At 40.9% G+C, this 20,597-nt stretch overlaps 1 protein-coding gene across 9 annotated transcripts in view; it reads right to left on the bottom strand.

Annotated features, from left to right (window-relative positions):
• NBEA (neurobeachin) overlaps positions 1–20,597 on the bottom strand; it is an 882,854-nt gene that overhangs the window by 623,452 nt on the left and 238,805 nt on the right. For all 9 annotated transcript variants that reach the window (XM_019498256.2, XM_059716302.1, XM_059716129.1 and 6 more), the window contains exons 10-11: positions 17,638–17,771; positions 1,601–1,709 (exon numbers count right to left, since the gene is read on the bottom strand). In XM_019498256.2, coding sequence (XP_019353801.2) covers positions 1,601–1,709; positions 17,638–17,771 — 243 coding nt within the window. The remainder of the gene's footprint in view (positions 1–1,600; positions 1,710–17,637; positions 17,772–20,597) is intronic.

Consider the following 20,597-nt stretch of genomic DNA (forward strand, 5'->3'; position numbering starts at 1 on the left):
CTCAACTCTTGCCCACCACGTCTTTGATGATAAAATATATATTTGGGAGGCTGCCTTTTACACCCTTTAGGTCACGTTTTTGCTGGACACTCGGACCCCGTGGATTCCCGGAGCCCTGGTAGGTCCCGCTCCAAGATTGACGGTACAATGGGTGTTTCAGGGCACCCTAGCCTTATGGGCTATGCGTGGCTCCTACCACCCCTTTACCACGCCCCAAGCCTTGCAGGTGGAACCAATGTTGTTCAGTCTGGGCCTTGTTATAATTTGGCCTCCCTTGTCCTCTCTGGGTCCTGCCTCTTTCGGTCTATGCCCTCGCTGGCGCGAGGGCTCTCCACGGCCCTGTCTCACTCTGTGCCCTCTCTGACTCTCGGGCTGTCCACGGCCCTGTCCCACACTACACCTTCCTGGCGCTCAGGCTCTTCGCAGACCTGTCCCGCACTACGCCTTCCTGTTGCTCGGGCTCTCCACGGACCTGTCCTGCACTATGCCTTCCCAGCGCTTCTCGCTGCCCCCCTTTCTGGGGCTTCTCGCTGCCCCCCTCTCTGGGGCTGGGAGCTAGTGCACCCTGAATGCTGCGCCCCTGCTGGCACTGGGGTGTCCACACTGCTGTGGGTCCCCTATGAGGCCTCCTCCATCCCCTAATAGCCTCACCCAAATCACCAGTTTTAAACAGTAAACAAAACACAAGCCTCTCGACTATAACATAACCTGAAGCCGCCCGGCTATAACAATGTTACTCAAACCACCCCAGGGATGATCCATCCTTTACCAGGCTCGGGGCTGTACCTGCGGTCAGGCCTCTCCTCTCAGCTTGTTCAGGGAGAGCTCCTTCCCCCCTGGCTGCTGGCAGGGAACTCCCTGCCTAGCTTCAGCCATGGGGTTTATATATGCCAGGCCCTGCCCCCCTTCAGTCAGCTGACCACTGGCAGGTGTGGGTCACTAACTACTCTAGTTGCCCTGGTGACTAACAGCTGAGCTCCTGACTCTCTGCTAGGGCTTTTTCCTAGCAGTTTCCCCTCTTTAGGAGCAGGGCACCTTAGTGTTCTGCGAGAGGAATGAGTCTTAATTTGAGGGGAATTCACTAAAATTTGAGGATTCATAAAAATAAATATTAGCAATATAACAGGAGCATACGGGCAAAGAAAGAAATCAAGCACTCTGTAAATAGGATAAAAAATATTCACATGGTAATATTTCCAAGATATTTACTGAGGCAATCAATCCCCTGGTCTGGCTCCAGCAGCCTTACTTGAGGTCCTGGGGCCTCCTGGGGCTCTAGCAGCAGTGATTGGGCCTCGCAGTGCCTGGTCGGCAGCTGGAATATGGCTCTGGCCGGCCAGGCTCCAGTTTCAGGAGGCACATGCAGTTGTCACATGTGCCACCCCGTTTTTTTCTGGGATTTCCCGGTATGCAGCATGGAAAACCAAATCACATGTGCAGGGTGCATTTTGCAGCCCATCAAAAGCCTTTGAGGGGCCACAAAATGCATGTGCACGCTTGTGTGGATGCAGCCTAGCAGTGCAAACAGATGACTGAAAATATTAATCGATATATTTTAAATGTCAATATTAATAATAAATATAAAACATTAAATACATACCTTTTCAAGGAGGTAGCCAATGACTAAAAAGCCTTTTCCACCAAGCATTTGCTCTTGCATGGCTACTGAACTCTTAAGAAGTTCAACCAGGAAAGCCAGTAAGGTAGCACTGCATGTAAAGTACAAATATTTATCAGATTTCACAACTTCTAAATCAGTCTTTATTATTAAATTTTCACTATCAGCAGCTATAAGGTGAACAGAAACAAGCTTAAAGTGAACATTTTAAAAAACAGAACAGAAGTTGCACATTTTATAATGACTAATTTCCCATCAATCGTTCACATAACACAAAACTTGAAGTGGAAGATAGTATTCAAAATAGAAGCAAAAAATCGTCTTTGCCATCTCCACTGGTTTCACCAGGACTGTGCCATGTTTTAAACACCCATTTCTAGAACTTGCAGTCCTAGTCAAAGTCTTGTGCAGCTGAAAGGGACAGGAACTGATGAGTGAGATCCAGCTAACAGTACTAGATTGGTGCAGGTATGGGCTGTGTTGGCAATCTTTTGAATATTACTGTTAAATAATTTCAGAGCAAAATCTGTGGCTATTTCTGCACCACCATTCAGCACTTTTAGACTTTATAATTACTAATAGAACAGGGACAAGGCCTAAAGCTGCTACACACGTACATGGGCCATGCTGCCCAGTCTGAGCACAACAGGATTTGTATTGAAGGCTCTCTGTATTATTTCCTCCAAAATAACCAGGAGGGCAAAGCCCAAGCTTCAAGGCCTGCCCAAACAATAAGGTTCATGTGCATCCTGGCATAGGCTGAGAATCTGTGTCATGTATTTGGGAAAATGTTAAGAGGATACAAGTCCAGGACCAGCAAGAAAACCACTCAGCAGCCCAACAGTGTTCAACACCTCTCAGAGTGATATGCTTAAACAACAAAGCAAGACACAAAAGTCACAAAAAGCTACAGTTTGCAGGCACACAAAAAGATAGGGGACAATTCAGAGGACAGACTTGCCATTCAAGTGAAGAGAATGAGAGCCAGGAGAGGCAGAGAGAGAACCATGTGACAGATTAAGAGAAGAAGAAATCATTTTAATAGAGCTGGTCAGAGGTGATACAGAATGGAAATGAAATGCACTGATGATGCAGAGAGAGAGAGAAAGGGAAAGATATGTTGTCACTAGTTGTGAAGTACACAGGAAGGGAAAAACAAATTCAGGGGAGGGAGAAAAAGAGAAAAAAAATATTAAAGAGCCAATTTTTTACAAATAACACATTGGAACTGAGGGCTGCATGTAATACAACGAATTAAAAACAGAGAAAGGAGCTAAAAACAATTATCAGTTTTCTAGAATGAAACTCATTTAAAATTCCCTGAATATGCAGATACATGTTTATCTTTCTGTGTATATTTGGCTTTATTATAAAGATTCTCAGTGGAAAAAGAAAATTATGCAGTGGCAACTATGGAAGAAATGTAGAAAACATCCAATCTGCCCTTTATAAGTTTGAATTTTATTAAAAGTATCCATCCAGCTCAAAGTTCTATTGCTCCTCAAACACAACTTCTGAATTTTTTAAAAACATCTTTTGAGACCACTTAATCCATGCCAGCACCAAAAATTTTTCAATGCGCTCAGGGAAACGGGTCAGATTATTCTTGGTGAGCAGTGTTGGCATATGAAAGTACATGCTGTGACCACGAAAAAGCATTTTGTTTTGCTTCATTATTGTAAGGTCATAATAATCAGTCTCAAACCACCTACAGGATTCTTTACAAATTGTCAGCAGTAAAAAAATATAGACAACGTCCGGTTACTGTACTCCAAACCTTTTCATAAAATCAGCTTGTCAAAATGTCATACTAATTTCAAAACAGGTTATATTCACCAGCTTTATCTTTTTCTATCTTAATAGAAGCTTCTACAATTTTATTTAACATCTAAAACAATCTTTTAACCATTTAATTTAAGCAACAGATCTGAAGATGATTCTCATATCTAACATGAACAATTTTACTCTGTGGCAGTTCATGAGAGGCATTTAAGTGTTTCTATATAAATGATAAATATGAAATATTAAATTGGTCTATATTTAGAAGTAACTAAAATATGCAGAAGCTAAGGCAAAAATCCTGCACAGATTTTACATCTTTACTTAGTATTACTTACTGCAAGTAGTTCCAGTATCTTCAACAGAACTACTCGCCATATGCTAAAAGCAAAAGCATAAATCTTTAGGAGTTTAAGGTCCAGAACTATAAACATGATAGGACTGATACCATAATCAGAAATTATAACAGCTGATGAGTTTAACATGGGGTGAAAATAAAGCTGTCTCATGGACATGACACTGATGTGAGACATAATACTTGGCTTCTGTTTCCAAATTCTATCAGTGCCCTACTGTGTGACCCCTTGCAAGTATTTTGTTTCTATCCATTTATCCGTTTTATCCACTTGGATTGTAAAACTCACAAGTAATGGATGTAATCTTATTACATCCTCATACAAACACACACAATGAGTCCCAATCTTACTTGAGGTCTATGAAAAACACTATAATATAAATGATCTACCACAAAAGCTTTCCCTTCATGAGAAAAAAAAACTATAGCAGTATATATGTATTAAAATCTTTGATGCAGAACATATTAATGGACTGTTGCAACCTCAAATAATGAAAATTCTAAGTACTAGAGAAATTAAAGGTTAAACTGAACCATCTCACATTTTCCTACAAATTTAAAGCAATTTAGGACATTACGGAATAAGGATACAACAGTACTGATGAACAATAACACCCAACATCTGGTGAAACTGGTGAAAAAATGGTTGATCTATAATAGGTTTGCTTGACTATACAGATCTATTCCTCTGTGCAGTAACAGTCTCTCTAAATCTCAAATGGTATAAGTAAGAAATACAGGGCTAGTTCACAATTTTTTTTAATTGCCACTGAACATACTAAATGAAGGAAATGATCAAAAGAAAGGGAAAAAACCCAACAGATTATACTTTGAATTTGTTCCAAAAGCCTTGCTTAAACTTGCTCGTGTCATGATCTTGGGAAAGGAAAAGACTATACTAAAAAGAAAACAGTGGCCAAAGAAAATATTAATTAAAATAAAAAGGAAAGAGAAGAACCCAGTTTTGCACTTATAATATGTAACATACATGCTTTGTACTACAAAAGTTCAGTCTGCTTCCCTGGAAGGATCTAACAGTTGTACAAATCTCAAGATACACTCCCTATTGCCTTTTAATATCTGTAAAGACTGACTTTCCAACAGAGCACATAAATAAGACTAAAATAAATAATTGCTCACTCTAACACCATATTCTGATCCTAGAAGATACTGATCAGTTCATTTACAAGACTGGATCCATGGTTTTTAATGTATTTCTGGGGACATCTAACAAAATCATTTAATCATATTATATTGGCCATTCAAAATGTTAGTAAATGTGTTATACCTGAAAAATTGAAGTTTATAATCAATTTTTTCAGCAGAACCATACAGCCAAAAGGATGCTTTAACAGTGGTTACCATTGCCATAGGGGAAATAATATTTATTAGAAGGCCACCTTCCAAGATGAATATTTTCAAACAGAATTTAACAAACTTACCAGAAACTAAAATGCATTAGATTGCTGCAGGGTTCACGTTAAACTTGCAAAATTCTGTGCATTGCCATACAAAATTTCTCTCCATTCTTGCCTATTTCCAACTCCCCTAGATACAAAGGCAAATATAAAGGATACTTCAGCCCATTCCTACATCTCCTCTATACCATGTCCTGTCTAGGACACATCAGTTTGTCTGCACAGCAACTAAATTATAGGGTACACACAATGGCAAGTATATGTCAACCAATACTGAATCAAACATGTACTATGGGGTTGTGGGGGTTTTTGCCAAACAGAGGAGGATCTTAGGGTAAGAAAAGGTTTCTAGTAGTACTTTTTCCATAAACAAAACTAGAAATAAAATTTTCAACTCATAGTATGAAACTCCTATACTTTTCAGTGGATGATACTATACTTCTTATTCTAAAATTTAACATTTAATAGAGACAACAATAGTCTCTGAAAGACTATGCATCTTATCATGGTTAACACCTGAAATTTAGTGACACTAATAATCTACTACAAAATTCTCTTCCAAATGTGCCAGTGTATTCTTGGAAGGTCAGTAAAACATTTAGCAAGGGAGGTGAGTATGTTTATTATACGTTGTCCATTACTTACAATGTGTGAGCTCACCATGCAAATATGGTCAAGGATGTCTTTCATACTTGTACTTGTTCGTTATTTTCCTGGAGTCATTTGCCTATGTAACTCAGTCACAATCAACTATTTTTATGGCAAAGGCATTATGAAACCAAGGATATTTATTAGTTAGCTTTTCTTGTAAATTGTTTCCCTCTTCTAGAACATAGATTAAAATATACTAGGTACTAATCTTCTGATCCTGCAATCATTTTTCAACACTCCATTCAATAATGCCATTCCTTAAATTAAAATCTGACATGACAATTTACAACCCCCAACAACAGATTGTAGATATATGACTCACTGTTTTTTCTTGCATACCACACTCCTCCCCTTCTCCCCCTCCCCCCCCCCCAACAAAACATACACTTTAGAAGGTAGAATAAAGAAAAAAGGCAAAATGCTGTCTGCAGGGGATCCTGACTACAGTGGCTGTAGCAATGACAAAGTTAACACTGTAGCTCTAACCCTGAAGGTTGAATTCTATCCTTTTCCTCCCTGAGGCTGGCAGAGGCAAAAGCATGTCAGCCTGCGTGCATCAGTTTCACCCTGCTTCTAACTCCAATTTTCAACTGACTTTTTGGGAAAAGGTGTGTGGTATGTGAGTAAATAATAATTCATCCAGAATGTGTTGTGTTAGGGTTAGGGTTGTGAAAAGTCACTATCTTTATCAATACCTCTATTTTTTCTTCTTTCCAGCAGTATTTCCTTCATATATTTTATCTTGTTAGCTAACTTTTATCTTGGACTCTACATTAGGTGGTCATTGGATGTCTAAGTTGGATGAAAACACAAGCAACTGTAGCTGTCAAGGTTTCTCATCTGCGCAAACAGCGTGACAAACAAGTCGACAAAGATATTTTAAAGAATGAAAATCTCTAGCTCTCTGGATTCAGTTGTTTTTTGAAAAACATCTTTTAAACAGATTTCATCCACATTTGTTACTGTAATGATACCTGAAATCTCAACCTATTGCTAATAGTGAAAATGAATATATGCATAAAATTGTATAGTCCTATATAAAAAAAAAAATGGTAATTTTTGACACAGGAATATAGTACACTGTGTGGCAATTATTTTCAATTCACTAGAAAATGCAATATAGAATAAAGTCTTTTATTTAAAGACAGTTACAAAGAAGAATGGAATACATGGTAGGAGCCTGCAACATCTCATGTTATCAGCAGGTAGCAAAGCTGTTCAGAAAGAGTAATAGGAGTCTCTTGAGTCACTGGTAGGTGACCCATCACTTCAGCTCAACGTAAGGGGAAAAAAGTAGTCCCTTAATATGTGCTGAATAGTGCTGAAGGAAGAACCTACATAATAATCATCTTAACAGGTAAGGTTTGATCTTGGTTACATTACGGGCTTTTCATTAACAGAAGGCATAAAAGGAGGTCACACCAAGACTTTACTTTGTTGACTGTGCTTATAGTGCAGTTTGGGAAAGGGTACCTAAATCAAGGAAACCCATCCTTGCTGGGTTTTGAAACAGTAGTTTGTAGAACAATAAGCTTGGCCTGTTATAGATTTAATCATGGCCATTAAATTACCATTGTCACAAAACAAGAAGGGCTTTCTTTTACTACTAAACTGTTCAAACACTCACACTATTAGCCATGGGACAGGACCGCTCTGATGGGGTCAGGAGTAGGCAAGACTCTCTAGGGACTGGAGAAGATGTGATTGAGATCTCACCTCAGAGCAATTAGGTCACTGTTCCAGGAACTTCATCTGGTTCTCTGTCCCCAGATTATTATAAGGTGTGCCACCCCTCACCTGCCTTCTGTCTGACTTCAGGCTAATATGCTAAATACCTCTCTCCACTTACTCTCTGGGAGTGTGGATTAGGAGGCATTCTGCCTCCTTGGTTTTCCCTTTTTCTCCCACAGAGTATCAAACATCAGATTTAGGCCCCAGAGTTTTTCATTCAACACCATTTGCAGTGGTACTGGGGTAGTAATAATATTAGATGAATGACTGCTGACTGCAGGAGGTAGAGGGGGATGAAGGTTTCAACATGCCACTGTCCATGTTATAGTGCTTGTTTCAGCACTACTTCAATCCCCACCCTTAAATTAGTTGGCTGAATATTGTATCATCTGAGGGGCTAGGAAATTCTGAAATCTGGAAAGGATTGCATCCCCCCTCTGGCACACCTGACAGACAGTGCATGTTTCAACCTTAAATCTAGTATCCAGGAAGACTCATTGTGGGGAATTAAAGTTTAATCATCCAGTCTAGAAAATGTTAATGCAGTTAGTGCATTAAAAAGGCTTGGGTTTGAGGCACCTTTATCTTAAAGGGCTGCATATTGGATTGAAGTCAGTGCCATGGTCAGATAACTTGCTTCCATATTTTGACCTACATGAGGTCTCATCCATCTCTGCTAGCTCCAACATCACCTAGCCAGGGTCATTTGACCCCAGCATTCTTTCCTGCCCATGGCAGGGGGTCGAACTTGATGATCTGCTCAGGTCCCTTCCGACTCTACCAACTATGAAACTATGAAACATGGGGAGGAAAGTGGGTTGGATACTGGTTTCCCATTAGGGCTCCTGGGCAGAACTGATGGTATAAAGGTAAAAACAGCTTTTACACCAAACCTCAGGTCAGTAATGCCTAAGGCCACAGCTGCCAGTGGGGAACTGAACTGAAACAATCTTGCTAGTTAACCGGAGGTAGTTTATCTCAGTGTAGTAACAGTTTCAAATACATTTTTGGCTTCCATATTTCAACCATAACGAAGAGTCTGGTCTCTATGGCTACTTTTAGATATTTTTTTTAAAACTGCTTTACCTGAACAAGCAGTGCATTACTTCAACCCGATTCTGCAGCATCTGTATAGATTGGGTGCCTTAATCAGCTATTAGATGGGAACGCCAGAAAAGCCCCATTAAGGTACCTGATCTATACAGACTCTGAGCGAGCCAGGTCTAACTAATGGACTGCCTCTTCTGGGAATGCACTGGGCTCAGGGCAGGAACGCATTGAGTTTAAAGTAAAGCACCGTTTTGTTTTATTTTTTTAACGTCTGCAAGCAGCCTATATGTAAAACAATGAGGAGAGAGATTAGTGACAGGAAAAAAATATATACAAGACCAGATCAGAGTAGAAGTGATAAGAACAGCACTGCTATGGACTAGCAAATTAATAGAAAGAAATAGAGAAAAAGATTCAAATAATTAACTTATCCCACTACATTTCTCTCTTTTGCTTTCTGTTTTGCTTAACTCAGTCATCCAAAAGCAAATGTGGGATAACTGCAAACTGAAGGCAGGAAGAACACAAAGGCAACATTTATACACAAAAAAGCTGAACAGATCAGTGATCCTGAAAGGTAATTGATACACCAAGGCAGAGAAGGAACTAGCAGGTATTCAGAGTAGAAGATGAAAAACAGACTAGGAATGCTAGCCTGACATTTTGCCCACTGGTGCCCTCCATAGTTTCTCTCAAGATGCAACAGATATATTTAGCTAAAAATGTAGAAGAATGCCATAACTAAAGCAACTTAAATAATTGAATGAATTTTAATTATTTTAACAAATTAATCTGGGTGTTGACTCAAAAAGTCAATATCTGAACATTTTAACCAGCTCCAAGCATTGTATTTCCTTTCTTAAATGTGTGATAATGTCTATATTATTCTTTGATTCCAGTCTATTGTATGCAATCCAAGACTATAATTTAAGAATATAAGTACCATACTGGTTCAGACCAGTGGCCATTCCAACCCAGTATCCTGTCACCAACAGTGACAGAAGTGGATATTACACAGGGAGAACACTGAACTAGATATCTTTAGAGTGATCAATACCCTCCCTGGCATCTGCCATTTATTGATTTAGAGTGCAAAGGGAAACATCACCAACAATTCTGTTCAATGGCCCTTTTTGATCCTGGCTAGGCTGTCTTCCTCCAGGACCTCCTGTCACAATGAATTCCATAAGTAAACTGTGTGTTGTGTGTAAAAAAAACAACCAAAAAACCCCACACCCCACCCCCCGCTATCTCTATTAGCTTTAATCCTGTTGGGTGCATCTACATGGTGCCATATGGCGATGTTGCTATGCTGCTGTGCTTTAGTAATTCCTTAGTAATTCCTTCTGGAAGTACTAAAACATGGCGCAATACAGGCAGTTACTGCGGCGTACACATGACACATGATTAGATTTCACCACTATGTTGCTGCAGCAGCGCACTATACCTGGGAAGCATGCCACTATGGCAACATAGCTGGTAATCACGTGTAGACATATGTGATCACTACATCACTGTAGCATGCCATACGGCAATGTAGCGTGTTGCTACATGACCATGGGGCAACATGTAGACGTGCCTGTCATCTACTAATTTCAGCATGCACCTCCTAGTTCTAGTATTCTGGGATTTGGTGAACAACAGTTCCCTGTTCGCTTGGTCCACACCCTTCATGATTTTACAGACCTCCATCATACCCCCCCTCCCCCCCACAGTCTTCTCCTTCCTCCCAAACTGAAGAGTCCTAGCCATTTTACTCTCTCCTGGCATGGCAACTGCTCCAAACCCCTGATCATTTTGGTTATCCTTCTCTCTACCTTTTCTAATTCTATTGCATCCCTTTTGAGATGAGACCTGCCCACAATATTCAAGATGTGGGTGCACTATGGATTTGTATAATAGCATGACAATGTTCTCCATTCTGTTTTCAATTCCCTTCTTAATGATAACCAACCTTTTCTTGGCTTTTTTGATCACTGCTGCACATTAAGATGACATTTTTAGAGCACTATCTGCAATGAAACCACGCTCTATTTCCTGAGCTGTAACAGCTAGTTCAGAGTCCAACATGGAGTAAGAGTTTCTAGGATTCCAGGTTAAGAATTAGTAGGATACGAGTATTAAACATAGGCGCCATGTCTTACTTTATCCCTGAAATGCTTTAAACAATAAAAATCTTCTTACTTCTCTTATCATTTTTCTCCAGATGTACTCAATCTTTGCTTTTTGGTAATACTGTCATATGATTAATCCTTCCATACTATAATCCCAATGCACATGTATCAAAAGAATTTAGCTGCATCACAGCAACTAAAGACATGCTACTTCTCTTGGTAGGAATTATTTAAGAAACAAGAGGAAAAGTAAAAAGTATTAAGATCCAAGTTGTGTGATTTCCCTTTTGAACAAGGCACTATAAGGCCATGACAGACCAAGAGAATCCCAAGAGAAACCATGAGTGTACAGCTGTTCAGGACATTTTTCCTCAAAGAAAAAACAGTTGATCCAGGAGAAAAATAACCTTAGACCAACCAGAGTTAAATCATTCCCAAGACAGTTTTTCCCTAGGATAGCAAATGTCTGTATACATTCTCTTCTGAGAGAAGCAAGAACACACTCCTCCAGCAACCCAGGGTCCTTTGCTCTCTCCCCTCATCTCCTCCCGGGGACAGTGTTTCTGACTGGACTCTGCTGCTTTAGCCAAGTAAGGTACATGACCCCTTCAAAATCTCCACATCATGTTGCAGGGAGACACAAGCAGCCAACTGCCTGACTGGGTCAGCCAACTAAGGGTGCCCTGTGCACAGCTTCTATCTGTCACCATCCAGACTTAAGGGGCATTTTTACACATGCATGCACTGCATGCTTTGAAAAGCACCCGGCGCTGAGATGCATGTGGTTGTATAAGCAGCAAAATGCATGTCAGCATGCAGAAAATGGTGGTGGTCCACTTTTGAACTAAAACACAATCGTGTATTAGTTCAAAAGCACACCACCACCATTTTCTCAGGGCTGGTGTGCATTTCGCCACTTATACAACTAAGTGATGCAGCGTGGTGCGTGTCAGCTTGTGTACAGAGCAGACTCAATTAATCAAGTCTGCTCCAATGTGGTGGATCTCCAGCATGCCTCAGCGTGGAAAAGTATGTGTATAAATGCCCAAGGAGTCTGCAGAGCACACTGAGATGTGTGCAGAGGGCCCCCCTAGCAGTATGGCATCAGCACTGCAAGATAGCTGCTATTCAAGGGCTGAACATTTGAATGTCTGTTCAGGCATCTCCAGATTAATTTTCTACCAGGCAAACAAACCTGGGAGAATTCTCCCAAATTATTTGAACATGTGTATTCAGCTTAATTGATGTACAATATAAATCAAAGAATCTCAGCCAAGGTGTCATGGCACCTTGGAGTACTGTGAGATCCTTTTAACAGTACCACAGGATGCTGCTGAATATTGTACTGTTAGATATGTGAACACCTACACACGATTCACAAGTTAAACCTGGATATTGCAAATAGGAATCTGTAGTGTCAAAACATTCTAGAACCTGTTGTGGTCTTCCTGAGTTTACCGCAAGATAAGAATTGCTCTACTGTTTTTCTATAGGAAAAAAAGAGTGAAAACTAAGACCGATTATTTTCTGAGGGGTGCCTTGAGTCTAACCAGTGGTGCTTTGACTCTAAAAGGTTAAGAACTATTGATCTAAAACAAGAAAAAAACCCTGTTTTTACAGTAAAAATGTAGATTATATTGTTCTGTTTTTTTGCAGTAGGTAAGTATAAGAACCTCTGAAGTGTTGACAGCAAAGCTGTTGGATATTTTATTATTTCACTGCTCAAAAGTAGAGAGGAGATAAGACAAAGATACAGATAGTAGAAGTAACAATATCATTCCCAAAAAATTAACAGCATATTGGGTGCATCAACAGGAGTATCATATGTTATAACAGGAAGTTATTTTTCCAGTCAATTCAACACTGGCTTCACTGGGAGTATCTGGGCACCATTCTTGGGCACTGCAGAGTCCAGAAGAGATAAAAAAATTACTAAATATTTTGAAAATGCAATGTATGAGAAAAGGTATGAAGAAATGAGCTGATTTAGGTCATGTACAGACATTCAGTTTATACTGGAAGAATCACTGCTCTCCCAGGAATAACCACAAGTACAGGCAGTCCTCAGACTTACAAAACAATTGGTTCCTGAAAACTGAGACTTAAGTCAATTCAATTTTTCCATAGGAACAATGTTATAAATGGGGGATTGGTTCCTTTGACAGTTGACACAGCTGTCTCTAGCTGGTAAGTCTGATGTGGTGGGTGAAGAGAAGAGGCTTGGGGGGGCAGATCAATGCCACCGCAGCAGGGGAGGTATTGGGGCTGAGGCCAGGACCCAGGCTGGGGCAAGAACTGCCCTGGGAGGGGGTGGGGTGGCTCATGCTGCTGCGTGTTGCCTGTTCAGGAGCTGCTGCTCCTGCCAGCAGTCTGGGAGGGCATGAGGTGGAGGCGTGTGCCCCAGGACCTACACAGGGCAGGTGGGGCCAGGGCTGCACTGGGCTGTGCTCTGGGTGGAAGGCGCTGGGAGCGGGGGCTATGCCCCCCTTGCTGCTCGCCCAGCCAGCATGAGACTGAGCTGCTGCGCTGTCTGTGGACAAGCAGCATGCAGTGGCAGGAGCCAACCCATCCTCCTCTCACCACTCAAATGAGCAGTGGCTTCGCCCCGGCTGGGCAAGCAGTGGCAGGGCATGGGGCGGGGGGGGAGATGCCTCTGGATCAGGGCAGGGCGGGCAGCAGAGAGGGGCCTATGGGAAGGCTGCAGCAAGTTTTCGGGTGGCACCCTGCCAGGGCAAAGCCTCTGCTCATCTGGGAGGTGCAGGGAGGCTGAGCTGGCTCCTGCTGCTGTGCACCAGGACTTGTCCAGGGGCAGCGCAGCAGCTCAGGCTTCCGGTGGCCCCACCCAGGCTGGGCGAGCAGCTGGGGACACAGGCTGCCTTGCACCTGTAGTGCAGCCTGGTGCAGTCCTGGCCCTGCCCACCCTGCGCAGATCCTTGGGCACATGCCCGCACCCCACACCCTCCTAGACCAGCAATGGGAACAGCAGCAAGAGCCACCAGACAAGCCGCCACACAAGCAGCTCCTGGACCCATAGTGTGCAGTGGCACGAGTCACCCCACCACCTCCCTGGGCAGTGCTTGCCCCAACCCAGGTCCCAGCCCCAGCCCCAATCCCTCCCTCACTGCAGGGGCATTGATCTGCCCCCCAACACCTCTTTCCCTCCACACCACCACAATAGACTTACCAGCTGGATGCAGCTGTGTCAATCATTGTAAAAGTGAAACCAGCGTAGGAACCTCAAAATAGGGTGCCAATTTACAGAAGTCATAAATGTTGTTTGTTGTAACTCAAAAAGTCATAAGTCAAGGACTGCCTGTATACAGATATTCAGGATTTTACTCCCAGAGCAAAAACGGCTGCTCCAGAAAAATAACAACCTAGGAACAAACAGGGTTAAATTGCTCCTGGGAGAGCAAGAGTCTGTGCACATGTTCCCTTCTGATTGAAGCCACAGCACAGTTCTCCAACAGAGCAAGGAGCAGAACATGTTCTCACAGTCTCCACATTAAACTGCAGCAATCCACAGGCTGACTAGTGCTATCCTGTGCACTACTGCCACATGTCTCAAAGCGGACTAAGAGAGCCAGCAGAGTCCATAGAGATGCATGCACAGGGCCCCTCCTGGCTGATCAGCTGCTGTGCAAGCTCTCTGCTCTTTAGGAGCTCAGCATTCAAATGTCTGTTTAGGGTCCTCTGGGTAAGTTCTTCTACATACCAGGAAAATAAACTCAGGAGCATTCTTCCTGGTCAGCTGATTATGTATATGCAGCCTTAGTCCAGAGAAGGGAAAACCGGGGTGCTATTTAATAATAGTATTCAAATACAAAAAAGTGATTGTATAAAGAAGACTACTATATGGAACCTTCCTATATCTATAAAGAGATAATTTTATATATTTATAGATTAACAAATTTAAAAATTGTTTAAAATGCATTTAAAAACAAAAAGTGATAAAGGGTATGAAAAGGGAATATTGGGAAGTGCAATTATAACTTTTGAAAAATGAAAGGGGTGGAATAGACATGTTTCAACTAATAAAATACATAAAATAAGAAAAGTCTAAAATAGCTGATTAGATAAAGGCACCTCTCATCTTCATCCCTGTTCTCCCACAGCAAACCATGGTCTACATAACCTCAATGCCTCTGCATCTTTCCCTTCTTTGCTCCTTTCTTTTATGACCTTCTTTCTATGCCAGTCAAAGTCCTTTCTTCCCTACTTTTTATTCTCCTGCTTCCTTGTTTAACTCCCTTTTCTGATAAAAGTCTAAAGTCTCATTCTATCTCTGCACTATCAAAAATAAAAAGATAAGTACTGAATATATAGTATATGCCAGCGTCCACCTTAATAATTTGTTTTTATGTTACATCTCTTCCCCCAATTCATCAGTCTAGTCTTTTAGAATATATGTTCTTCAAAGCAAGGTTTTTTCTCTTGATATAGTATATAGTACAATGCTAAATATGGTGAATCCCAGATCCTGTTTAGAAATTAATAAATAATAATCTGATTACATAAGAGCTTCAGCCTGTGAAGGGAGTGCAGAAAGTGGAGAGCTTGACTGAAGCAGAGAAAGCTTTAATGTTGCTGAAGTTCAGCTAACTCCATAGAATGGTCTCTGTATTCTAAAGTTATTTTTGTGGATGTTTTCACAAAGAAAGGCCACAGAGTAAAAAGGAATTAGAGAGATCATTAGTCTTTCTAAAATTTATATTTAAATCTCACTGTACTCCTTCAAATAGAAAAGTCAATAATTCATTCTTTCACTCTTTACAAACTCATTTGTTTAATGGGTGGACCATTAAGTCAGCACAAAGAGAGAGAGAGAGAGAGATAACTCATGCATGCTCTTCCCTAACTGCACCAATTAATTTTGTCTGCTTCTATGCCCCTGAAGTCACAGATATATGCATATTTAAGAAATAATGTGATAAATGTATCTATATTAAAGGATATTGATATAAACTATTACAATGCAACTGTTAACGTTTGAATGATTCCGCACTAATAAAAACGGAGCAAAAGCACTTCAAGTTTATCTTTCTTCATTCAGAGTCTAAGTGATTAGCTAACAGGTTACACTTTAGGATCATACAGACATGAGTTAGATCAAAACAGCTGATGAACTCTCCTGAGCAATAGTTTTACTAAAATGTAAGTTTCTTCAGATCATGCACAGATCATACTGAAACTGTGTAAGCATCAAAAAAGTATCTTTCAAAGCAAAGACAAGCTCTCTGTCTGTGTATAACTTCGGTGAAAAAAAAAGAGAAATCAATATGCAGGCAACAAACAATTATAGTTATTTTTTGAGAACTGTAGGCATTAGTTATAACATTTCATTTGAGAATACACACAGAAAATGTGAATTTTCAATGCAGTTTTTAGAATGTTTGTGTCACTCTAAGGGGAACACACAATTTGCCACAATTTCATGAGACTAGGTTTACTAGTAATATTAAAATGAAAAAAGCAATTTCATTTCACAGGCTCTTTGTCTGTGTATAACTGGGTGGGGGGGGGAATCAATATGTAGACTGAGATAGAAAAAACATTTTGCATTCTTCTCTTTTTTCAAAAGTTTTAGTAACTTCAATAATGACACCTCTTCCATTTACCACTCTCAAAAATATCAATGAATTTGTAAGCAACTAAAAATCTCGCATTTCCCACACATTCTAATGTTAAAAAAGTTACTGTATCTAAGGATCATAAAATCACAATAGTACAAAAAGCTAAACAATTAATACACTTCCTAAAAACTACCCCAAATTACTGCAAAATACAAGCCAGAATACAAATACTCATTCTAAGTAGAAGAATCACGCTCCCTTATGCCTGGCATAGAACTAGCCATAAAAATGAAAGTAAACTGGTTTGCGTTGTGCAGCCCTTTTGAAAATAGAATTCAAAGCAATGAGGGAGATTTTAAACTGCCACAATAAAACACTGCTTTCTAGAAGGTCCTTTGGGACCAGTTGCTCTTTTCTCTATAATTTATACATGGACAAATGCAAAGGAGAATCTCAAAGAATATTTTTCAGTTTTACTACACCCTGCTTCTGTTACCCTCCTCATGTGAACCACCACTGGGTCACATCCATCATTCTCAATAACTCATAGCTCCTCCTGCAGCACTAGATAAACACCCCATCCTGCGAGAGCATGTTGCCCTTCAACAGACTGATTTCTTAACTGCAGTTACTGCAGCTCAGGTAGATGGACAGAAATTAACTAAATTTCAGCTTGGGAATTGACAGAAGTTTAGCAGTTCTAAGTTGACTAATTATACAAGCCTGTATCCAGCTTCTACAATTTACAACCTATATTAAATTCTATGTAACCACAGCCATAGTACTTTCACAACCTGAGTTAGTTTAAATCTTTAAGCCATTTTGCTTTAAAGCATCTTGGGTATGTCGAAAAAGAACTGAAGTCACAGCAATGACTACAATGTAGACATACCCTAACTCAGTGCAACCCTGCAACTTCTTACATAGCAGTGTTACTACAGAAGCAATGTCCTTTATTAATTTGGAGTTGAACTGGAATAAAAAGTGAACTAAAGAGAACCTTGATTAAGCAAAATCTATAGCATTATAAAATATTTACACATCTGGTCAAAATTTAAAAACTTCACCACTGAGATTGCATATTCTGAGTCCATCTAAACTCAGTACTTAAGGTACTAAATTATTTTAATTTTTCTACTTAATTCCCTATGGCTTAAAAAAAACTTCTTAAGGAGGTAATGTCTTACAGATCAATGATAAGCACCTTTAAAATCATATTTATTTTAGTCCAATAACAGTACACAAACAGCACAAGTTACAGCATTTATTTTAACAACTTACCACAAGAGAAACTAAAATGTTGCTAGCTTATTTTACTGATATAAGAACTTGATTAAACAAAGCTTACCAGACAGTTGTTTCTACTTGACTGTCATGTAGCTGTCGATTGTCTAATTGAGCAAACAGGGGAAAAAGAACCTGAATCCCTCCAATCGAATGAATTGCACTGTGAATTGAGTGGGTTACTATAGCTTTCACATCCTATGTTAAAAAAAAGACAAAAAGGTTTCTCAAACATTTCTATCAGTATATGACATATAAGCCTGTGAGATAAGAAACTAGTTACCTTTTGATCTTTAAACTCTACAAATACAGTGACTTCCTATACGCTATAAATCACTTTTATAATCTTCAAGACAGATGAATTACATACAAGAACAGCTTACACAAAATAATACTTCACACAAGACCTTTCTAGGTAGGGACCTATCGAATTTATGATGGAAGTGGGGTATGTTGTGGCTCCTTTGATCTTGCAGGTTCTCCCACATGCCCTGCAACTGGTGGAGGAGACTGCTTGTGGCTCACTCCTGATCAGCAGGGAGGCAAAATGAGCAGTTTTAAATATGGCACCATTTTTGCCTCTCACCACTGGTTGGCTGAGGGGCTCCAGATGGCCCTGCTGTTTGCTGCTGATGGCCAGGGAGGCAAAAATAATTCCAGTTTAAAACCACAGTTTTAGTTTCCCTGTGGATCAGGAGGGAGTGGCGGGGTCCTCCACTATTCAGCAGCAGGGAAGGGGGGGGGGGGGGGGGGGCCAGGGATCAGGTGCACATAGGGGAACATGCAAGATTAAAGGAGTGACCCTACTTCCATCGTGAATTCAATAGGTCTGTTATTATAGATAACATCCTCTGTTGTCCTTTATTTAACATCCTTTATTGCACTTTGGCACAAGAGGAGTTAATATAAATATTTAAAATTGAGAATTCTTTAGAGGACTCAATCTGAACATTGAACTGAACATATTTAAACTTACTGATTTCATTATCTGTTTCACTCAAAATGACTGGGCTGGGAAATAAGGCTGAGAGCCCTCAACATATCACAAGCTATAGTTAGTGGTGTAAAATATGCATTGCAATCCATTATTTTTGGCTTCAGACCAAGCAAAAGAAAGACTTAGGTGAGAATGATTGTTTTAGCTGTAAATTAACATTTGTTTTTAAAATATAAGAAACTGTAAATGCAAATATCTTGTGTCAATAACAGGAGTGTTGCCCTGTGAGGTCAGGTCAACTCTCAGGATCTCAATATTGCGCTTAGACAGGAGAATGTGACAATTGCACATATACAAACACACAAATCAATAAGGTGCATACACACACATACACACACTACCAGTTCAGGCACATACACATCCAAAGCAGCCTAGGCACATGCATACCTATCACCAATCCAAGCACATACACACTACACACTAAAAATTAGACAAAAATCAATTGTCAATACCCGCACACTCGGTACACATACACAGATCACTACTTCATCTATCATGCACACAATGAGATATATATATAGATATAGATATATCTATCTATACACATACACACACACTCACCAGTTCACATACATACAACCCACCTACATGTAGGTAAGTTCCTAACTTGGATGGTACGGTATGTATGTGTGTGCTTGGGGTTCCTGGGATACTTCAGAGAAGGTTAAGGTGAGAGAAGAGAGTTAAAGTGTAGGGAGTGAAAGTTGCCAGAACCAGGATTAGAACTGGTGGACTAGAGAGAAGATGACTGAGGAACTGAGACTTGGATTTATTTAAGATCAAGTGGCACCAGGGTTACTCGAGATCACTGGTGCATGGGAGGGGGAAAAAAAAGAAGCCTGGTGGGAAGGAGAAGACAGCCAGGAAAGAGAGAGAGACAGAAACCTGGGAGCTTGGGGCTGAAAACTGAGGCAGATAGCTGAGATATTGCAGGGCAAGGGGCAGATACATGGTGGCAAGGAGGAGACAGCCAGGAAAGAAACTGAGGCAGAAACCTGGTTGCTCGGGGAAAAAGGAAAAGGCAGTGGGGATAAGACAGTGGCAAAGAAACAGGGGGTTTGGAGGCAGAGAGGAGCTCAGGGCTGGTGTTGGAGGTGGCAGACAGCCAGAAGCAGGAGAGGGAGAAATGAGACAGAAGTTAGAGGGATGAGGAGCAGAGATTGGAGCAGGGTCAAACCACAGTAAAGCAAAACCCAACTCAGGGGTCCAAATAACAGGTTTATTAAACAGACAACACACTACACAGCCCCATGAAGTTATTGGTTCACACACACACACACACACACACACACACACACAGACACACAAGCACTCACAATGGCAGCAGGAGAAAGACTCAGTGGAAGGGCTGGAGTCCAGGTAGGGAAGAGAAGCAGAGTCCAAGTCCTTGGTTGAAGATGGGGTGGGGGTGATAGCTACCTATCCAGGCTGGAAAGGGGTCTTTGTCCAGCAGGTGTTGTCCAGAGGGGGGTCACTGGCAGGGCCTCTGGGTGGATAGGTGGTGTGGCATGGTGCTGGTCCAGATGGAGAGGGTATCCCAAAGAGTCAATACTCCTTTTTATGGGGCAGACTACCTCTGATCTCCTATGGGGAAGGCCTATCCAGGCAATGTCAGTCCTGTCCCAGAGGGCTCCAGGTGTTCTTACTGATCATGTGCAGCCTTGGCACAATGGTGGGCTGCCTCATCTTTTGTTTCTTGAATGCTGAGGCTAGTTCCAAGGGCAGGGTCATTGGTCCAGCTATTGGTGTCGATGGTTCAGTCATTCAGAGAGAGCTATTTTTAGACCTACTGCCATTGTCTCTCAAACACCCTCATTTATCCCCATTCATTCAGGAACCAAGTTACATAGGAGGGGTAGGTGTGAGTCATGGGTTACACAACCGGGCCTGGGGACAGGATGGAGACTTGACAAACAAAATGGAAACTTGACATGACTTATGCTAACTTACATATGTAGGCCTAAATCATATAGTACCAGTAAAACAGTAATACAGAACAGCAAAAATCAATATAAACATAATAATTA

The sequence above is a fragment of the Alligator mississippiensis genome, chromosome 1 (genome assembly GCF_030867095.1).
Source record: "Alligator mississippiensis isolate rAllMis1 chromosome 1, rAllMis1, whole genome shotgun sequence".
NCBI lineage: Eukaryota > Metazoa > Chordata > Crocodylia > Alligatoridae > Alligator > Alligator mississippiensis.